The sequence below is a fragment of the Anolis sagrei genome, chromosome 11, assembly GCF_037176765.1.
Source record: "Anolis sagrei isolate rAnoSag1 chromosome 11, rAnoSag1.mat, whole genome shotgun sequence".
Taxonomy (NCBI): domain Eukaryota; kingdom Metazoa; phylum Chordata; class Lepidosauria; order Squamata; family Dactyloidae; genus Anolis; species Anolis sagrei.
Genome location: NC_090031.1, coordinates 23,619,834 through 23,639,952, shown reverse-complemented (window position 1 = coordinate 23,639,952; position 20,119 = coordinate 23,619,834). Strand labels below are relative to the sequence as shown.

Genomic DNA, 20,119 nt, shown 5'->3' with positions numbered 1-20,119 from the left:
ATAAAAACACTGAAAACCATAGCGGAAGGGACTTAAAAAGCCAAAATAACCCCCAAAATATGCTTTATATCCAGCTAACCTAGCTGGTCTTGGCTTCTTCCTGCATGCTGAAATTTCCCTGCCTGTCTTCCCAAGAGATCTGCAGGATTTTTCGGAAGCAATGCTGATGGAATTGTTGCAGGAGTTGGATGTGAAGTCTGTAAATAGTCCACGTTTTGCAGGCATACAGCACAGTTGGGAGGACAATAGCTTTGTAAACAAGCTCCTTGGTCTCCCTATGGCTGTCCCAGTCCTCATTTGGAAGAATGCTGCACTTGCAGAGCTCAGGCAGTGTTGTATTTCAGTGTCAATGTTGACTTTTGTGGAGCGGTGGCTGCTTCATTTGGAAAAATGCTCCACCTGCTGGAGCGGTACCTATTGATCAACTCCCATTTGCATGTTTCTGAACTGCTAGGTTGGCAGAAGCGCGGCCTAACAGCAGGTGCTCATGTTGCTCACCGGATTCAAACCTGCGACCTTTTGGTCAATACGTTCAGGAGCTCAGCAGTTTAACCCATTGCGCCATCGGGGGCTCCTAGGCAGTCTAGGTTACCTAGGTTGGTTGGATATAAATGCTTCGGAGGGCATCATCTATGGCCCTCTCTCTGGCCTCACATCTTGTGCCGATCCCACTCCCAAGCCTTATCTCTCCCTCCAAAATAGGAATATGAATAGAAAGGAAGAAACCATGAAAATGAACAAAATCTGGCTACCAGTATTAAAAAATTCTAAAAGTACAACAGCACAACAACAGAGAGGAAACAAACAAGGACATCTAATCACCTCTCAACAAAAGTTTGGCCCAGGCTCTGTCAGACCATTATCTGCTAATCAAGGTGGTCAGTTGAAACATTCACACCTAGCTCCAGCAGACAAGAGTTCTTTGTCCCACCCTGGTCATTCCACAGATATATAAACCCACTTTACTAGTTCCAACAGACCTCACTACCTCTGAGGATGCTTGCCATAGATGCAGGCGAAACGTCAGGAGAGAATGCCTCTAGACCATGGCCATATAGCCTGAAAAAACCTACAACAACCCATGAATAAAGATGTTCAATTGAACATCAAGAAAACCAAAGTCCTCTTCCAACAGTCACCAGCCAATCCCTCTCCAATGCCAGAAACACAGCTTAATGATGTAACATTAGAAAATGTTGACCATTTCCGCTCCCTTGGCAGCCACCTCTCCACCAAAGTCAACATTGACACTGAAATGCAACACCGCCTGAGCTCTATGAGTGCAGCATTTTTCCGAATGAAGCAGAGAGTGTTTGAGGACCGGGACATCCGCAGGAATACCAAGGTGCTTGTTTATAAAGCGATTGTCCTCCCAACCCTGCTATATGCCTGCGAAACGTGGACTGTCTACAGACATCACATGCAAGGGCTGAGAATACAGAACGATTCCATCAGCGTTCCATGCAACTCCTAGAATGATTTTCCATGCTTCTGGAAAATCTGGATTTTTTTCTTTCTTTCTATATAATTTTGACATTGTTTGTTGTCTATGTTTTTGGTTTTATTCCACGGTAATATGTTATCCAGGCCTGGCCCCATGTAAGCTGCTCCGAGTCCCCACTGGGGAGATAGTGGCGGGGTATAAATAAAGATTATTATTATTATTATTATTATTATTATTAGAATCCTGCAAATCTCTTGGGAAAACAAGCGGACAAATGTCAGCATGCTGGAAGAAGCAAAGACCAGCATTGAAGCGATGGTCCTCCGCCATCAACTCCACTGGACCGGCAATATTGTCCAGATGCCTGACCACCCTTTCCCAAAGCAGTTGCTCTAATCCCAAGAATGGAAAACAAATGTTGGTGGCAGGAAAAAGAGATTTGATGATGGGCTCAAAGCCAACCTTAAAAACTCTGGCATAGACACTGAAAATTGGGAAGCCCTGGCCTGGAGGTCTGCTGTGACCAGCAGTGCTGCAGAATTTGCACGAATGGAGGGCGAAAGAGAGAAACGTGCCAAAAGGAAGGTGCATCAAGCCAACCCTGACCAGGAAACCAATGCCCTCACTGCGGGAGACGATGCAGATCAAGAATAGGGCTCCACAGTCACCTACGGACCCACCCTGGAGGATTATCCTACTCAGACAACGAGGGATTGCCTAAGTAGTAAGTAACAAATAAAGATATTGAAATGCAAACATCCATTGCTACCTCTGAATAGTTGCATGGTCCTTTTGGCTGTTTTATTTTTTAAAAAATGGACTTAGAAAAGTTGTGCAGACTGAAATAAACCCTTGGCCAGCAGGCTAGCCACTGAAGATAAGTCAAGCTGGCCCTGGCTGGCTGCCCCTGGTCTTTTCAAGATGTGATTAGTTTTTCTGGTCCAGGGCCTCGCAGCTGCCCCCAGCACCACGTTCCAGAGCCAAGAGAGGGCTGAGAATACAGGATGAATGATAAACTAATTTACTGAAGGAAGGAGCAATCTTTTTTATTATTATTATTCCAACACAGGGCCTTAAAGAGAGAGAAAGAAAGAGAAAGAGAGAAGGAGGGGACCCAGCGTCCCTGTCCATTCCTGAAGTTGTAATATTTCATTACGCTCCGCTATCCCAACTAGAATTTATTAGCCAAAACAGAGAAATTCGAGTCAGACCCCCACGTATTCCATTAAGAATGACAGATGGTGTCTCCCAGTGTCTAATTATTAAGTAGGAAGCGCAAGTAAATCACACTATCAGCACGAAGCCCTGATGTGTGAAGACCGAGGCAGAGCAAAGGAATTGCAGGGAGCAGCAGTGATTGAAGAATCCGGATAAAAACGGGAGCAAGACCAGCTCCACTTGCCTCACCCAGACCATATAACTTTCCCAAAGACAAGTTCCTGATATTGTTTGGTTGGACCCTGTCTGAATTACACACCATGGCTCAACTGCATGAGACATTTGCATCCCTCGCAGCCATTGATTCAAGACATGAGTTTCATACCAATGCAAAGGCCTATCAGGAAAAGAGCAATTTGGGAAGGGGGATGCTCTTAAAGCAGGTAATACATCCCTTCGCAAAAAGAGGGTTGAATGAAAAGTAATGCCTCCACCTTCATTACTTGGGTTTGGATAGGAATATTTTAATAAATCAAACGCAGAAATAATCCTTAGAATGTGCTCTTTAACTACTACTATTCACTTTTCCACATAATCACCAGACAACTGGATACATTTCTACCAACAATGAACAAGTTTTCTGAAGCCGTCACAGAAGAAGTCGACACTCTGTTTCCGCAACCAGCATCTCACAGTTCTCTCAACGTCTTCATCAGAAGCATAATGATGTCCCCGCAGATCTTCTTTCATTATTGGCAACAGATGGAAGTCAGACGGTGCTCAATCTGGACTGTATGGAGGATGTCATACGGTGGTGAGATCCACTCTCTGAAGTTTCAAGATGTGCGCTTTCATTTCAGGCATCAGCATCTTGGGTACCCATCGTGCACAGATCTTCCTATAGCCAAGCAAAGCAATACCACTATTCCCTTTCTCACATAATCACCAGATAATTGGATACATTTCTGCCAAAGACGAACAAGTTTTCTGGAGCCGTCACGGAAGTAGACACTCTGTTTCCTTAACCAGCAACTCACAGTTCTCTCAACGTCTTCATCAGAAGCATAATGATGTCCCCACAGATCTTCTTTAATTATCGGGAACAGATTCAGTCAGACAGTGGTAAATCTGGACTGTATGGAGGATGTTGTACGGCAGTGAGATCCAGTCTCTGAAATTTCACGTCTGTGCGCTTTCATTTCCGGCGTCAGCATCCTGGGTATCCATTGTGCACAGATCTGCCGATAGCCAAGCAAAGCAATACCACTATTCACTTTCCCACATAATCACCAGACAATTGGATACATTTCTGTCAACAATGAAGCCGTCACGGAAGAAAGCGACACTCTATTTCCGCAACCAGCGACTCACAGTTCTCTCAGTGTCTTCATCAGAAGCATAATGATGTCCCCGCAGATCTTCTTTCATTATTGGGAACAGATTAAGTCAGACAGTGCTAAATCTGGACTGTATGGAGGATGTTGTATGGTGGTGAGAGCCAGTCTCTGAAATTTCATGTCTGTGCGCTTTTATTTCAGGAGTCAGCATCCTAGGTACCCATTGTGCACAGATCTTCTGATAGCCAAGCAAAGCAATACCACTAGTCACTTTCCCACATAATCAACAGACAATTGGATACATTTCTGCCAATGATGAACAAGTTTTCTGAAGCCGTCACAGAAGAAGTCGACACTTTGTTTCCACAACCAGCATCTCACAGTTCTCTCATCCTGGGTACCCATCGTGCACAGATCTTCCGATAGCCAAGCAAAGCAATACCACTATTCACTTTCCCACATAATCACCAGACAATTGGATACATTTCTGCCAATGATGAACAAGTTTTCTGAAGCCGTCACGGAAAAAGTAGACACTTTGTTTCCACAACCAGCATCTCACAGTTCTCTCATCCTGGGTACCCATTGTGCACAGATCTTCCGATAGCCAAGCAAAGCAATACCACTATTCCCTTTCCCACATAATCACCAGACAATTGGATACATTTCTGCCAATGATGAACAAGTTTTCTGAAGCCGTCATGGAAGAAGTCGACACTCTGTTTCCACAAGCACCATATCACAGTTCTCTCATCCTGGGTACCCATCGTGCACAGATCTTCTGATAGCCAAGCAAAGCAATAATGTGACCTACACGTTCTTGTGAAATGCCGATTACGCTTGAAATTTCTCTCTGAGTGATACGACAATCATCCTGAATTAATCTGTCAACCTTTTGCTTGTGAAACTCGGTGGTTGCTGACACAGAACGTCCAACTCTTTGTCATACAAGTCAGATGTTCCCACCTCAACATCTTTAAACTTACTTGCCCAACAACACACAGTTCTCACCATAAACGGCTTGCATTCTCTCTGATGAATCTCCTTTGGGGTGACACCTTGTGCTGTCAAGAATTCAATGACTGCACTTTGCTTAAGTAGCATTGACCGACCATCTGCACAGGGTTCCATACTTCGTACTTTAACAACACAACCATTCAATGCTAAGGCTTCCCGCCAAAATGGAACTGTAGAGGAGAGTCTACTAAACAAAAGCCAGTACTTACTGCATACCAGTACTGCCATCTGTTTATGAGTTATGAAGGTGGAGACATTACTTTTCATTCAACCCTTATAAGATATAATATGACTGCCATATCAGCAGTACTGGTACCTGCACATTTCTGAAAAAATACCATATTTCACCACATAATGGTTGCACCCCCATTTTTTGGATCCCAAAAATAGTATTTATGTTTTTCTTGCCTAATAGTCACACCTCCATATGAGACTGATTCTCCCTTCCTTCTCCAAAGGTCAAGGCAGTTCAAAACTACAAAATGGAGGTCTCTGAAGCTCCTTTCTTCTTCCCCCATTGGCGTTATGGCTGTTTCCCCCCCCCCCCCCCCCCTTAAATCTGAAATGGAGGTCACTGGAACTTGGATCTTCCCTCCTTTCTTCAAAGAACTCCATTCCAGGTTTTGTAAATTGTTTCCTTGCATAATAGTTGTGACTATTATGTGATGAAATATGATTATGCCCTCTCTAGTTATTTTCTAGGTCCTACAGGCTATTCAGTGGTATGCTTCTGCTAGAAATTGGCCAAAGAGTTGCGCTGGGGGACTTTGCAATACCTACAGAGACATCCTCTCTAGGCATTGCTTAGATCCTCCAGCACAGCCATGATAGGACTCATTCATTCAATACAATTCACTATTACCAACTATTAATGTATTATTATTATTAAATTCACTATTACCAGCTATTAAAAAGGTTTTCCCCTGACAATAAGTCCAGTTATGTCCGACTCTGGTGCTCATCTCCATTTCTAAGCCGAAGAGCCGGTGTTGTCCATAGACGCCTCCAAGGTCATGTGGCCAGCATGACTGCATGGAGTGCCATTACCTTCCCGCTGAAGCAGTACCTATTAATCTACCCACATTTGCAGGTTTTCGAACTGTTAGGTTGGCAGAAGCTGGAGCTAATAGCAGGAGCTCATTCCGCTCCCTGGATTCGAATGATTTTATTTTTATTTATATATATATATATTACTATTTTTTCTTTTTCTTTTCTTTAAGCTTTTTTCTTCTCTTTTTTTCTTCATTTTACCTCAATTTTTCTACCTTTCCTTCCCCTCTAGCCCTTCCACTCCAGTCTCCATCAGTAGGGAAATTTCCATACCCTTTTAAACATAGTTAGCTTCTTCCTCTTTCCTCTTTTCTACCTGTTAAACTTTCCTACCCCCTATTACCCCCCCTTTTTTCTCCTCCTTTTTTTCCTTTCCCCCTAAAAATTCAATAAAAATTATGTTAAAAAAAATATGGTTCCCAAATATGCCAGAGAATGGCACTGAATGTGTGCCCATCAGCTACAATTGATTGGGACTCTTCAATACAGACTTGCCCATGCTTCCAGCCGCAGATGGGCCTCGAACCCTCTTGTTAACAGAGACAAATCAAACAACAGCAAAGGTGCCATTTTCCTAGTAACCTATTGAGAAAACGCCCCACCACACCAAGCTTTAAAACGTGCTATTAGCCATCTACTCAGCCATTCCAAAGACACATGCCTATGATAAGATTATTGTATTGCCATTAACCTATAGGATGGCTGGAGGCATCTCCCTATTCCGCAAAAAAAAAGAAAGAAAAGAAAATCTAAACGCATCTAATGAGAGTCACAAGATCAACTGTCCCTACTAATCGCTCACCAGTTTAATTAAGGTAAACCAGCCTGTCAAAAAGAAAGAAAGAACACAAGTGTGGGATGAGAAGAGAGAGAAAGAGAACAAGAGCACTTCCAGTATTGACTCGTAAGAGTTTGCCAGAGTTTGCAATCGTCTACAAGGCATTATCCAGAAATCAAGAAAGTAAACATTCTGGTTAGAGCAGCGTTTCTCAACCTGGGGTCAGGACCCCGAGGGGGTGTCAGAAGGATCACCAAAGATTGTCAGAAAACGCAGTCTTTTTGTTGGTCATGGAGGTTCTGTGTGGGAAGTTTGGCCCAACATTATCATTGGTGGGGTTCGGAATGCTCTTTGGTTGCAGGTGAACTATAAATCCTGCAACTACAACTCCTAAATATCAAGCTCTATTTTTCCCAAACTCCACCAGTGTTCACATCTGGGCATATGGAGCATCCATGCCAAATTTGGTCCAGATCCACCAATGTTCACATCTGGGCATATGGAGCATCCATGCGAGGTGAACCCTATGTCCTGCAACTACAACTCTTAAACATCAAGCTCTATTTTTCCCAAACTCCGCCAGTGTTCACATCTGGGCATATGGAGCATCCATGCCAAGTTTGGTCCAGATCTATCATTGTTTGAGTCCGCAGTGCTCTCTGGATATAGGTGAACTACAACTCCAAAGCTCAAGGTCAACACCCACCAAACCCTTCCAGTCTTTTCTGTTCGTCATGGGGGTTCTGTGTGGCAAGTTTGGCCCAATTCTATCATTGGTGGGGTTGAGAATGTTCTTTGGTTGTAGGTGAACTATAAATCCTGCAACTAAAACTCCTAAATGTCAAGCTCTATTTTTCCCAAACTCCATCAGTGTTCACATCTGGGTATATGGAGCATCCGTGCCAAGTTTGGTCCAGATCTATCATTGTTTGAGTCTGCAGTGCTCTCTGGATGTAGGTGAACTACAACTCCAAAACTCAAGGTCAACAGTCATCAAACCCTTCCAGTCTTTTCCGTTGGTCATGGGGGTTCTGTGTGGGAAGTTTGGCCCAATTCTATCATTGGTGGGGTTTGGTTGCAGGTGAACTATAAATCCTGCAAGTACAACTCCTAAACGTTAAGCTCTATTTTTCCAAACTCTACCAATGTTCACATCTGGGCATATGGAGCATCCACGCGAGGTGAACCCTATATCCTGCAACTACAACTCCTAAATATCAAACTCTATTTTTCCCAAACTCCACCAGTGTTCATATTTGGGCATATGGAGCATCCATGCCAACTTTGGTCCAGATCTATCATTGTTTGAGTCCGCAGTGCTCTCTGGATGTAGGTGAACTACAACTCCAAAGCTCAAGGTCAACACCCACCAAACCCTTCCAGTCTTTTCTGTTTGCCATGGGGGTTCTGTGTGGCAAGTTTGGCCCAATTCTATCATTGGTGGGGTTGAGAATGCTCTTTGGTTACAGGTGAACTATAAAACCTGCAACTACAACTCCTAAACGTTAAGCTCTATTTTTCCAAACTCTACCAATGTTCACATCTGGGCATATGGAGCATCCACGCGAGGTGAACCCTATATCCTGCAACTACAACTCCTAAACATCAAGCTCTATTTTTCCCAAACTCCACCAGTGTTCACATCTGGGCATATGAAGAATTCGTGCCAAGTTTAGTTCAGATCCATCATTGTTTGAGTCCGCAGTGTTCTCTGGATGTAGGTGAACTACAACTCCAAAACTCAAGGCCCACCAAACCCTTCCAGTCTTTTCTGTTGGTCATGGGGGTTCTGTGTGGCAAGTTTGGCCCAATTCTATCATTGGTGGGGTTTAGAATGCTCTCTGGTTGTAGGTGAACTATAAATCCCAGCAACTACAATTCCAAAATGCCACACAAAAAAGCAAAAAGATGCCATAGTGCATGCGCAAAAACGACTCCTCCTGACAAACAAAACACACAATAGCATATCCACACTCTCTTATGCACTACAGTTCCCAGCATCCCCTAGACCAGGCCCTTTAAGAGAGGAGGACGATCCAAATGCACTGCTTCCAAGCTGCAAGATGTCTTCTCCTTGGGGATTTTGAGAGCATCCCAATCCCTGCAAATTTCCTATTTCCTATTCCTGGACTGCAACTCCCAGCAATCCTCCAGATAGATAGATTAGATAGAGATAGGTAGGTAGGTAGATAGATTGATAAGGAAGACTGCTGGGAGTTGCAGTCCAAGAATACGCAGAGAAGGAAGAAAGAGGAGAAAGAGGGAGAGAAAGAAAAGGGGGGAAGGAAGGGAAGAGGAAGAAGAGAAGGACGGAAGGAGAGAAGGAAAGAAAAAAGGGGAGGAAGGAGAGATAGAAAGGAGGAGAGAAAGAGGGAGGGAAGGCTGGCCACAGCAACGCATGGTGGGCATGGTTAGTATCTATATAAATAAAAATGTAATGTTTGTTTGTGGGATCAACAGAACTCAAAAACCACTGGACGAATTGACACCAAATTTGGACACAAGACACCTAACAACCCAATGTATGTCCTTTACTCAAAAAAATTGATTTTGTCATTTGGGAGTTGTAGTTGCTGGGATTTATAGTTCACCTACAATCAATGAGCATTCTGAACTCCAACGATGGAATTGAACCAAACTTGCCACACAATTCTCCCATGATCAACAGAAAATACTGGAAGGGTTTGGTGAGCAACGTTCTTTGGTTTTGGAGTTGTAGTTCACCTACATCCCAAGATCACTGTGGACTCAAACAATGGTGGATCTGGACCAAACTCTACACGAATACTCAATATGTTCTAATGTGAACACTGGTAGAGTTTGGGGAAAATAGAATCTTGACATTCGGGAGTTGTAGTTGCTGGGATTAATAGTTCACCTACAATCACAGAGCATTCTGAATCCCACCAACGATAGAGTTGGGCCAAACCTCCCACAGAGAACCATGTGGGCCACAGCAACGCATGGCAGGGGATGATTTGTATTGTAATATTAGTAATATTACATGTCATATAAAATATAATTACATAATCATATTGTTTTCAAATGCCTGTTCCAACCCTTACATTTATTTATTTATGACATTTATATACCACCCTGGACTCAGAGCGGCTTACAAGTTATATGTAAATATAATATATTATATTATAAGCCTAGCACAATATTAGTGACATACATTCCCATATTGTATTACACCAATATACTGTAATATTATTAATAATATTACACATAATATGAAATATATAATAATTATTATATTGTATTATTAATATATCGTATTACATTATAATATTATTATCAATATTATATGTGCATACATTATATTATTAGTACAGCACAATGTTAGTATTATGTATTCCAATACTGTACTATATCACTATACTGTAATATTATGTGTAATTTAATAATTGTCTTCCTTCAAAACATGCCCCGCAGCCCTTGTTTTGGCCCAATACAAAGGCCATCAAAAGAGAATAAGGAAGGGATGAGCTAAAGCAACCTAGTCATTCAGAGGATGGGCTTAGGTCTAATCCAGCCTACGGAGTTTCCCCCGCTCTCCTGCTCCTGGAAACAGCTTCACTCTGACAAAGAAGAAGAAGAATGATGCCCTTTATGAAGCCCATTTAATTGGGAGGCGACAGAAAACATACAGCTGCATTTCCCTCCGCCGAGCCTTATCACCAAATAAGACTTCAGTTCCAATCTCTCTGCCAAATCCTGCGCAACGGAAGAAAATTAACCAGGTCAGCGGAACAGGTACTCGGCGGCGTCTGTCAAGAGGGTTCGGCATCTTCTCAATTACTTGGACACAATGAAGTGGTAATCTTTACAGATCATCTCTCCCAAGAAGCATATTGTGGACAAGGGCTGCGGATGGAGGGGAAGAAGAGGCGAGAGAAGGCCGGGAGGAAGGAGGGAAGGTGGCAGAGGAGAACGGAGGAGGAAAGAGGCAAGACAGAACAGGCCTCTCGGCTGAGCAGATATTTATTTGTTTGTTTACGACATTTATATGCCGCCCTTCTCACCCCGAAGGGGACTCAGAGTGGCTTACAAGAGAGAGAAAGTTATACACACACACACACAATATATTATATTATTAGCATAGTACACTATCATTATTCTATATTACTTTATTGTACTATATCATTATATTATAATATTATTAGTAAACTAGCCGTCCCCTGCCACGTGTTGCTGTGGCCCACTCTGGTGGTCAAGGGGGTTCTGTGTGGGAGGTTTCGCCCAATTCCATAGTTGGTGGGGTTCTGAATGCTCTGTGATTGTAGGTGAACTATAAATCCCAGCAACTACAACTCCCAAATGTCAAGATTCTATTTTCCCCAAACTCCACCAGTGTTCACATTTGGACATATTGTGTATTCGTGTAGAGTTTGGTCCAGATCCATCATTGTTTGAGTCCACAGTGATCTCTGGATGTAGGTGAACTACAACTCCAAAATCAAAGGACACTGCCCACCAAACCCTTCCAGTATTTTCTGTTGGTCATGGGAGAACTGTGTGCCAAGTTTGGTCCAATTCTATTGTCAGTGGGGTTCAGAATGCTCTTTGATTGTAGGTGAACTATAAATCCCAGAAACTACAACTCCCAAATGACAAAATCAATTTTTTGAGTGAAGGACATACATTGGGTTGTTAAGTGTCTTGTGTCCAAATTTGGTGTCAATTCATCCAGTGGTTTTTGAGTTCTGTTAATCCCACAAATGAACATTGCATTTTTATTTATATAGATATTGTACTATATCATTATATAATAATATTATTAGTAATATTACATATAATATAAAATAAATAATAATAATAATAATTATTATTATTATTATTATTATTATTATTATTATTATTATATGTATTCCTGTACCTTGGGAAGTCTGATCCGCCAATAGTAGTCCACGCTCTTGTTACATCCTGAATAGATTACTGCAACGCACTCTACATGGGACTGCCTTTGAAGACTGTTCAGAAACTTCAACTAGTCCAACAGGCTACAGCCAGATTACTAACTGGAGAGACATACAGGGAGCACACCACCCCCTTGTTGCATCAACTCCACTGGCTGCCAATCCACTTCAGAACTCAATTCAAAGTGCTGGTTTTGACCCATAAAGCTCTATAGGGTTCTGGCCTAGCTTACTTGTCCGAATGCATCTCCCACTACGTCACGTTTTGCAGTTTAAGATCATTCGGCCAGTGTCATAAATACGTCTGGCGGGGACGAGAGATAGGGTCTTCTCGGTGGTAGCCCTCCGCCTGTGGAACTCGCTTCCCAACGAGGTAAGATCAGTAAGATCGACTTCATCTCTCCTGTCTTTTAGGAAGAAATGGAAGTCGTGGTTCTGGGACCAGGCTTTTGGACAGCAGGCATAACTAGCGCTTTAGATATAGAATTTGTCTGGAATGGTTAATACTGTTCTTATTGTTTTAATTAATGTTCTATTTATTGTTTTAATTGTTGTTATATTGCTTAGTTATATTTAAAGGCATCAAATTGTGCCAAATGTAAGCCATCCTGAGTCCCCCTTAGGGGACTGAGAAGAACGGGATAGAAATGCTGGAAATAAATAATTATATTATATTATATTATTAGCATAGCACAGGAGACAAGGTGGAACTCTGTCCCCTGCCCCCCCCCCCTTCACTCTGGCCCAGAGCAGCAGTTAGCAGATATCCACTTTTGACGCACGAGGTGTGTGTCAACGGTCTCAGTCCTCTGAGTAAGTAACTGAAGCCACCATATTCCGAAAGGGCCACGGTCAGGGGCAGGAGGCCACCTTGACAAGCAGCCAGATGTTGGCATCTGGAACCCTTTCCTCCCTGACTTCGATTAACATCAATGGGCAAGACAACAAGCGAATAAGATGCATTTGGTGCTGACAAAAAGATATCACCCGTTTGGAAGCACAGCAAGTAAACACATACATACAAGCAGTGCCCAAGTTACAAACAAGATTGGTTCTGTAGGTTTGTTCTTAAGCTGAATTTGTGTGTAAATTGGAGCAGGCAGATGTTTTAAGCGTAACTCCAGCCAAAAATATTTATTTATTTAGTTAGTTATTATGTTTGTATACCACCCTTCTCAGCCCTTAGGCGACTCAGGGCGCTTTACAATGGCAACATTTGGATGCCCCAAAACACCATAAAATATTCAAAAACATTAACGCAGAATATAAAACCATAACAAGAATACGAAAAGCATACATCATTTGTGTCTCCGAATAAAAAACTTTGCATTTTTAAGCTTTGGAAAGCATAGGGACGAACAGGCTGAAGATTAATCCTGACAAGACAGAGGCCCTCCAGGTCAGTCATTCATCTGAGTGGGGTATTGGGTGGCAACCTGTGTTGGACGGGGTTGCACTCCCCCTGAAGTCACAGGTCCGCAGTTTGGGGGTCCTTCTAGATCAGTGGTTCTCAACCTGGGGTCCCCAGATGTTTTTTGGCCTACAATTCCCAGAAATCTCAGCCAGTTTAGCAGCTGTTAGGATTTCTGGGAGTTGAAGGCCAAAAACATCTGAGGACCCCAGGTTGAGAACCACTGTTCTAGAGTCAGCGCTGACGCTTGATGCTCAAGTGTCGGTGGTGTCCGGGAGGGCCTTCACACAATTAAAACTTGTGCGCCAACTACGACCATACTTCATGAAGTTGGACTTGACCACAGTGGTCCATGCCTTACTCACTTCTAGACTGGACTACTGCAATGGGCTCTACGTGGGGCCACCCTTGAAGACGGCCTGGAAATTTCAACTTGTTCATCGTTCGGCAGCCAGACTAATAATGGGAGCAAACTACCAGGAGCGGTCCACCCCCCTGTTTAAAGAGCTCCATTAGCTGCCGTTTATTCAAGGTACAGGTCACCTACAAAGCCCTACCTTCGTGACCGTATCTCCCTCCATGAACCTGCCCGATCCCTCCGATCCTCGGGGGAGGCTCTTCTTTCACCCCTATCCTTATCTCAGGTCCGCCTTGTGAGAACAAGGGAGAGAGCCTTTTCCTCAGTGGCTCCCTGACTATGGAATACATTGCCCGGTGAGATAAGATGAGCCCCTACTCTAGAAAGCTTTAAAAAGAACCTCAAAACCTGGCTCTTCCACAGCGCTTTTGGAAATTAATCATACTATCCCATATGACGGTTATTTCTCAACATCTGTCTTTAGTGCATACCCCCTCCTCTTCTGTATGAAGGCTCTTTCTCAACTCCACTTCGGAAAGTTTCTCCCCCACAAAAGAATTTCCTCCATTGTTGTCTCACCCTGTGTTTTTAGCCATATTCTAGTCTTGTACAGGCAGCTTGCTCACTGTTCTATTTTATGTTATGAATGATTTTATTGTAGTTTTATTTTTGTTCACTGTGTTCCTACATCTTATGTTCTATGTAATTTATATTGTTGTTTGTGTTTTGATTTTATCTATTGTATTGCGTTGTTGGACTTGGCCTTATGTAAACCGCCCCGAGTCCCCATTGGGGAGATGGTGGCGGGGTAGAAATAAAGATATTATTATTATTATTATTATTATTATTATTATTATTATTGAGAAGGGTTGGTGCCCTTGTAAGGTTTGTTTTGCTGTCTGTGCTCCTGTTCAGAACTTTTAATCAAGGGTCTGGAGAACACACCCTATGAGGAGCAGCTTAAAGAGTTGGTCATGTTTAGCCTGAAGAAGAGAAAGCTGAGAGGACGCATGCTACCCATACTCTATTCTGCTTTGGTTACACCACACCTGGAATACTGTATCTAGTTCTGGGCACCACAATTGAAGGGAGATGTTGACAAGCTGGAATGTGTCCAGAGGAGGGCAACTAAAATGATCCAGGGTCTGGAGAACAAGCCCTATGAGGAGCAGCTTAAAGAGCTGGCCATGTTTAGCCTGAAGAAGAGAAGGCTGAGAGGAAACATGATGAAGGGTCTGGAGAACAAGCTCTATGAGGAGCGGCTTAAGGATTTGGGCATGTTTAGCCCGAAGAAGAGAAGGCTGAGAGGGGATATGATAGCCATGTATAAGTATGTGAGAGGAAGCCATAGGAAGGAGGGAGCAAGCTTGTTTTCTGCTGCCTTGGAGACTAGGACATGGAGCAATGGCTTCAAACTAAAAGAGAGGAGATTCCATCTGAACATTAGGAAAAACTTCCTGACTGTGAGAGCTGTTCAGCAGTGGAACTCTCTGCCCCGGAGTGTGGTGGAGGCTCCTTCTTTGGAGGTTTTGAAACAGAGGTTGGATGGACAACAGTGGTTTTCTTCAGCGGCTTTTCACTTCTCAACCTCTTAACCCAGTGTTTCTCAACCTGGGGGTGGGGACCCCTGGGGGGGGGGTCGCAAGGTGTTGTCAGAGGGGTCGCCAAAGACAATTAGAAAACACAATATTTTCTGTTGGTCATGGGGGTTCCGTGTGGGAAGTTTGACCCAATTCTATCATTGGTGGAGTTCAGAATGCTCTTTGATTATAGGTGAACTATAAATCCCAGATGCTACAACTCCAAAATGTCAAGGTATATCCTCCCCAAACTGCACCAGTGTCCACATTTAGGCATATTGAGTATTCATGCCAAGTTTGGTCCAGATACATCAGTGCTCTCTGAATGTAGGTAAACTACAACTCCAAAACCCAAGGTCAATGCCCACCAAACCCTTCTAGTATTTTCCGTTGGTCATGGGAACTCTGTGACCCAAGTTTGGTACAATTCCATCATTGGTGGAGTTCAGAATGCTCTTTGATATTGTAGGTGAACTATAAATCCCAGCATCTACAACTCCCAAATGACAAAATCAATCCTCCCCTCAATCCCACCAGTATTCAAATTTGGGCGTATTGAGTATTTGTGCCAAATGAATGAAAATACATCCTGCATATCGGATATATACAAGATAATTCATAACAGGAGCAAAATTATAGTTGTGAAGTAGCAATGAAAATAATGTTATGGTTGGGGGTCACCACAACATAAGGAACTGTATTAAGGGGTTACGGCATTAGGAAGGTTGAGAACCACTATCTTAACCTGAACCACTCAGCATTGAAGGATAATGGAAGCAGCCATTCAAAATTATCTGGAAATCCCTCCCCAAATGTATCATGGCCCTACCTGATGGTAAAAGTCATCATCATCAAAGATCTCCTCATCCAGGTCCTTGAGGTGCGCATTTGACACAGTCGATGGAACAGCCTCCTGAAAATGGTCAGAGTAAAAAAACAGAAATGTGCATTTGTAAGGCTCTGATAGGGTACATTTGCTCAAAGGCTCTCTCTCAGGGCCTTCGAGAATTGCAGGTCTATTGAGACAACAGACATGAAGTGTTTCATTGATTCATTTTGATATTGTACTTCTCCCAAAATAGGACTTGGCCTTATTACATTACAGTAGGGTCCTCACAGAGCCCTTTTTGGAATCAATTTCTATGGCAGAGCCCCTTAGGTCTACCCTATGTCTTATAAGCTAATGGTGTTTAGGAGTAAAGCAGGAATAGATAGTAAAGGAGTGTAAAGTAAAGAGATATCTAAACAACTGCGTATGAAATTGCAATGAAATTGTATTTTAACAACTTTGAAACATACCATAATATTTCTATTTTTCATTTATTTTTAAATTTCTCTTTGATTGTAGGAGAACTATAAATCCCAGCAACTACAACTCCCAAATGTCAAGCTCTATTTTCCACAAACTCCACCAGTATTTGGGCATATTGAGTATTTGTGCCAAGTTTGGTCTAGACTCTAGATCCATCATCGTTTGTGACCACAGTGCTCTCTGGGTGTAGGTGAACTACAACTCCAAAACTCAAGGTCAATGCCCACCAAACCAGCCCAGTATTTTCTGTTGGTCATGGGAGTTCTATGTGCCAAGTTTGGTTCAATTTCATCGTTGGCGGAGTTCAGAATTCACTTTGATTGTAAGTGAACTATAAATCCCAGCAACTACAACTCCCAAATGTCAAGGTCTTTTTTTCCCCAAACTCCACCAGTGTTTACATTTGGACATATTGAGTATTCATGCCAAGTTTGGTCCAGATTCATCATTGTTTGAGTCCACAGTGCTCTCTGGATGTAGGTGAACTACAACTCTAACACTCAAGGTCAATGCCTGCCAAATCTTTCCAGTGTTTTCTGATGATCATGGGAGTTCTGTGTGCCAAGTTTGTTTCAATTTCATCGTTTGTGGAGTTCTGAATGCTTTTTGATTGAGGGTGAACTATAAATCCCAGCAACTACAACTCCCAAATGTCAAGATCTATTTTCCCAAAACTCCACCAGTATTCACATTTGAGCATATTGGGTATTTGTGCCAAGTTTGGTCCAGATCCATCATTTTTTGTGTCCACAGTGCTCTCTGGATGTAGGTGAACTACAACTCCAAAACGCAGGTCAATGCCCACCAAACTCTTTCAGTATGAGGGTTGAATGAAAAGTAATGCTTCCACCTTCGTAACTCCTCAACAGATGGCAGTATTGGTATGTGGCAGGGTGAACTACAACTCCTAAACTCAAGATCAATGGCCACCAAACCCTTCCAGTATTTTCTGTTGATCATGGGAGTTCTGTGTGCCAAGTTTGGTTCAATTTCATTCTTGGTGGAGTTCACAATGCTCTTTGATTGTAGATGTTTTATAAATCCCAGCAACTACAACTCCCAAATGACAAAATCAATCGCTTCCCAACCCCACCAGTATTCAAATTTGGGTGTATTGGATATTTGTGCCAAATGAGTGAAAATGCATCCTGCATAGTAAGATATTTACATGATGATTCATAACAGTTGTGAAGTAGCAACGAAAATAATGTGATGGTTGGGGGTCACCACAACATGAGGAACTGTATTAAGGGGTCGCAGCATTCGGAAGGTTGAGAACCACTGCGAGACTCCTTCTTGATCATCCTGCTTCTAGCAATCTTCTTCAAGACAACCTGCTGTCTCCATACAAGTGCTAAACCAATGGTTCTCAACCTTTCTAATGCCGTGACCCCTAAATAAAGTTCCTCATGTTGTGGTGACCCACAACCATATTTTATTTGCTACTTCATAAATAATTTGGCTACTCTTATGAATTATAATGCAAATATCTAATATGCAGGATGTATTTTCATTGTTACAAATTGAACATAGTTAAAGCATAGTGATTAATCACAAAAACAATACGTTTGGGGGAGTATGGACAACGGATGATGGGATCTGCAGTACCTTCAACCAATTCCGCTCTGACTTCCACAGACCACTGAGATTCGCCATGAATTACAGACCTGGACCAAACTTGGCACATAGAACTCCCATGACCAACAGAAAATACTGGAGGAGTTTGAGAGGAATTGAGAATGATTTATGGGAGATGTAGTTCACCTACATCTGGAAAACACTGAGAATCCAAATTACTATGGATCTGGACCAAACTTGGCATGAATACTCAATATGCCCAAATTTGAACAATGGTGGAATTTGGGGGAAATGGATCTTGACTTTTGGGAGTTGCAGTTGCTGGGATTTATAGTTCACCTACACTCAAAGAGCATTCTGACCTCCAACAAAAATGGAATTGAAGATGCTTGGCATACAGAACTCCCATAACCAACAGAAATTACGGGAGAGTTCTTGGGTTATTTTCCTGACATTTGGGAGTTGCTGGGATATATAGTTCCCTCCCATCCAAAAGCATTCTGAACTCGTGCAACCATGGAATGGACTCAAACTTGGCATACAGAACTCCCATGGTCAACAGAAATTACGGGAGAGTTTTTGGGTTATTTTCTTGACATTTGGGAATTGCTGGGATATATAGTTCCCTCCCACCCAAAAGCATTCTGAAGTCATACAACCATGGAATGGACTCAAACTTGGCATACAGAACTCCCATAACTAACAGAAATTACTGGAGAGTTTTTGGGTTATTTTCTTGACATTTGGGAGTTGCTGGGATGTATAGTTCCCTCCCATCCAAAAGCATTCTGAACTCATGCAACCATGGAATGGACTGAAAGTTGGCATAGAGAACTTCCATGGTCAACAGAAAATACTGGAGAGGCTTGGGGAACATATACCTTGGCATTTTGGAGCTGCTGTGATATATAGTTCTTGGCACAGAGAACTCCCTCCGCCCGTCTCTCACCATGTTCTGAGCTCGGAAAGAGGGATATATAGTTCCCTCCCATCCAAAAGCATTCTGAACTCATGCAACCATGGAATGGACTCAAACTTGGCATAGAGAACTCCCATGGTCAACAGAAATTACGGGAGAGTTTTTGGGTTATTTTCCTGACATTTGGGAATTGCTGGGATATATAGTTCCCTCCCACCCAAAAGCATTCTGAAGTCATACAACCATGGAATGGACTCAAACTTGGCATAGAGAACTCCCATGGTCAACAGAAAATACTGGAGAGGCTTGGGGAACATAGACCTTGGCATTTTGGAGCTGCTGGGATATATAGTTCTTGGCACAGAGAACTCCCTCCGCCCGTCTCTCACCCTGTTCTGAGCTCGGAAGGAGGCAAAGGCCAGGTGGTGAAGGCTCCACAGATGGCCAGGCATTGAGGATGGCATGAAGTTTACTCACCTTGCAGGCCTGAATAGAGTGAGTCTTCTTCCCCCATGCCTTTGCTCCTCCTGGAGGAACCTGCCATGAGTGCCATTTGGCTGGCTCAGGGGGTCGGCAGACATTTTGGAGGGGGGGGCAGCCAAGGCAGCTTCGCGACCCCCCAAAATGACTGAACGATCCCTCCAGGAGGCGCGACCCCCAGGCTGAGAACCGCTGTGCTTGACTGGTTGGTTCGCCCCTTACCTTTTGTCCCGGCAAGGCTTCCGGAAGAGGCTCGGGCGCTTGTTGTGGCTTCCCCAAAACCCTGTACGCCGACCGCTTGGTATGTGTCCGCCGGAGTAATCTCTCTTTGTCCATCAGAATATGATCAATCTGAGTCAAGACTGAACGCTCAAAGGCACTGAAACCCTGCAAGAACATTAAGCAGTGTCAGATAAGGCGGGAAAAGCCGCTGCTCACGGCTCTAACGGCTCCCCTCCCTTCTATCTTTCTGTGTTACTGGATAAGCAGAAAGCGTTTCCAACACGAGAGGCTTTAGTCGGGGATTTCATTCGGATTTCTGTGCAGAGAAGGTTTTATTTATATTATATTATATATAAATACTGTCCCCGAGGCAGGCGGAAAGAAGAAAGGTTCACATAATAGACTTGTTTCGCGGCACGACTGCCACAAGCGTACAGAATGACACCTTGTGAACAATTGATATTTGATGTCAAGCCTGTCTTTGCAGAGCTGCGTTCGCCAAGAAGAGGGGGAAAGAAACAAAGGCTCAAAGGGTTATGATGGCAAAGGAACCCCA

The 20,119-nt window shown here is 43.1% G+C and overlaps 1 protein-coding gene across 1 annotated transcript in view; it reads right to left on the bottom strand.

Moving 5' to 3' along the window:
• Nucleotides 1–20,119, bottom strand: part of AATF (apoptosis antagonizing transcription factor) — a 108,861-nt gene that overhangs the window by 44,584 nt on the left and 44,158 nt on the right. The window contains exons 7-8 of the mRNA XM_060757024.2: nucleotides 19,564–19,728; nucleotides 15,882–15,965 (exon numbers count right to left, since the gene is read on the bottom strand). Of these exons, the coding sequence (XP_060613007.2) occupies nucleotides 15,882–15,965; nucleotides 19,564–19,728 (249 nt within the window). The remainder of the gene's footprint in view (nucleotides 1–15,881; nucleotides 15,966–19,563; nucleotides 19,729–20,119) is intronic.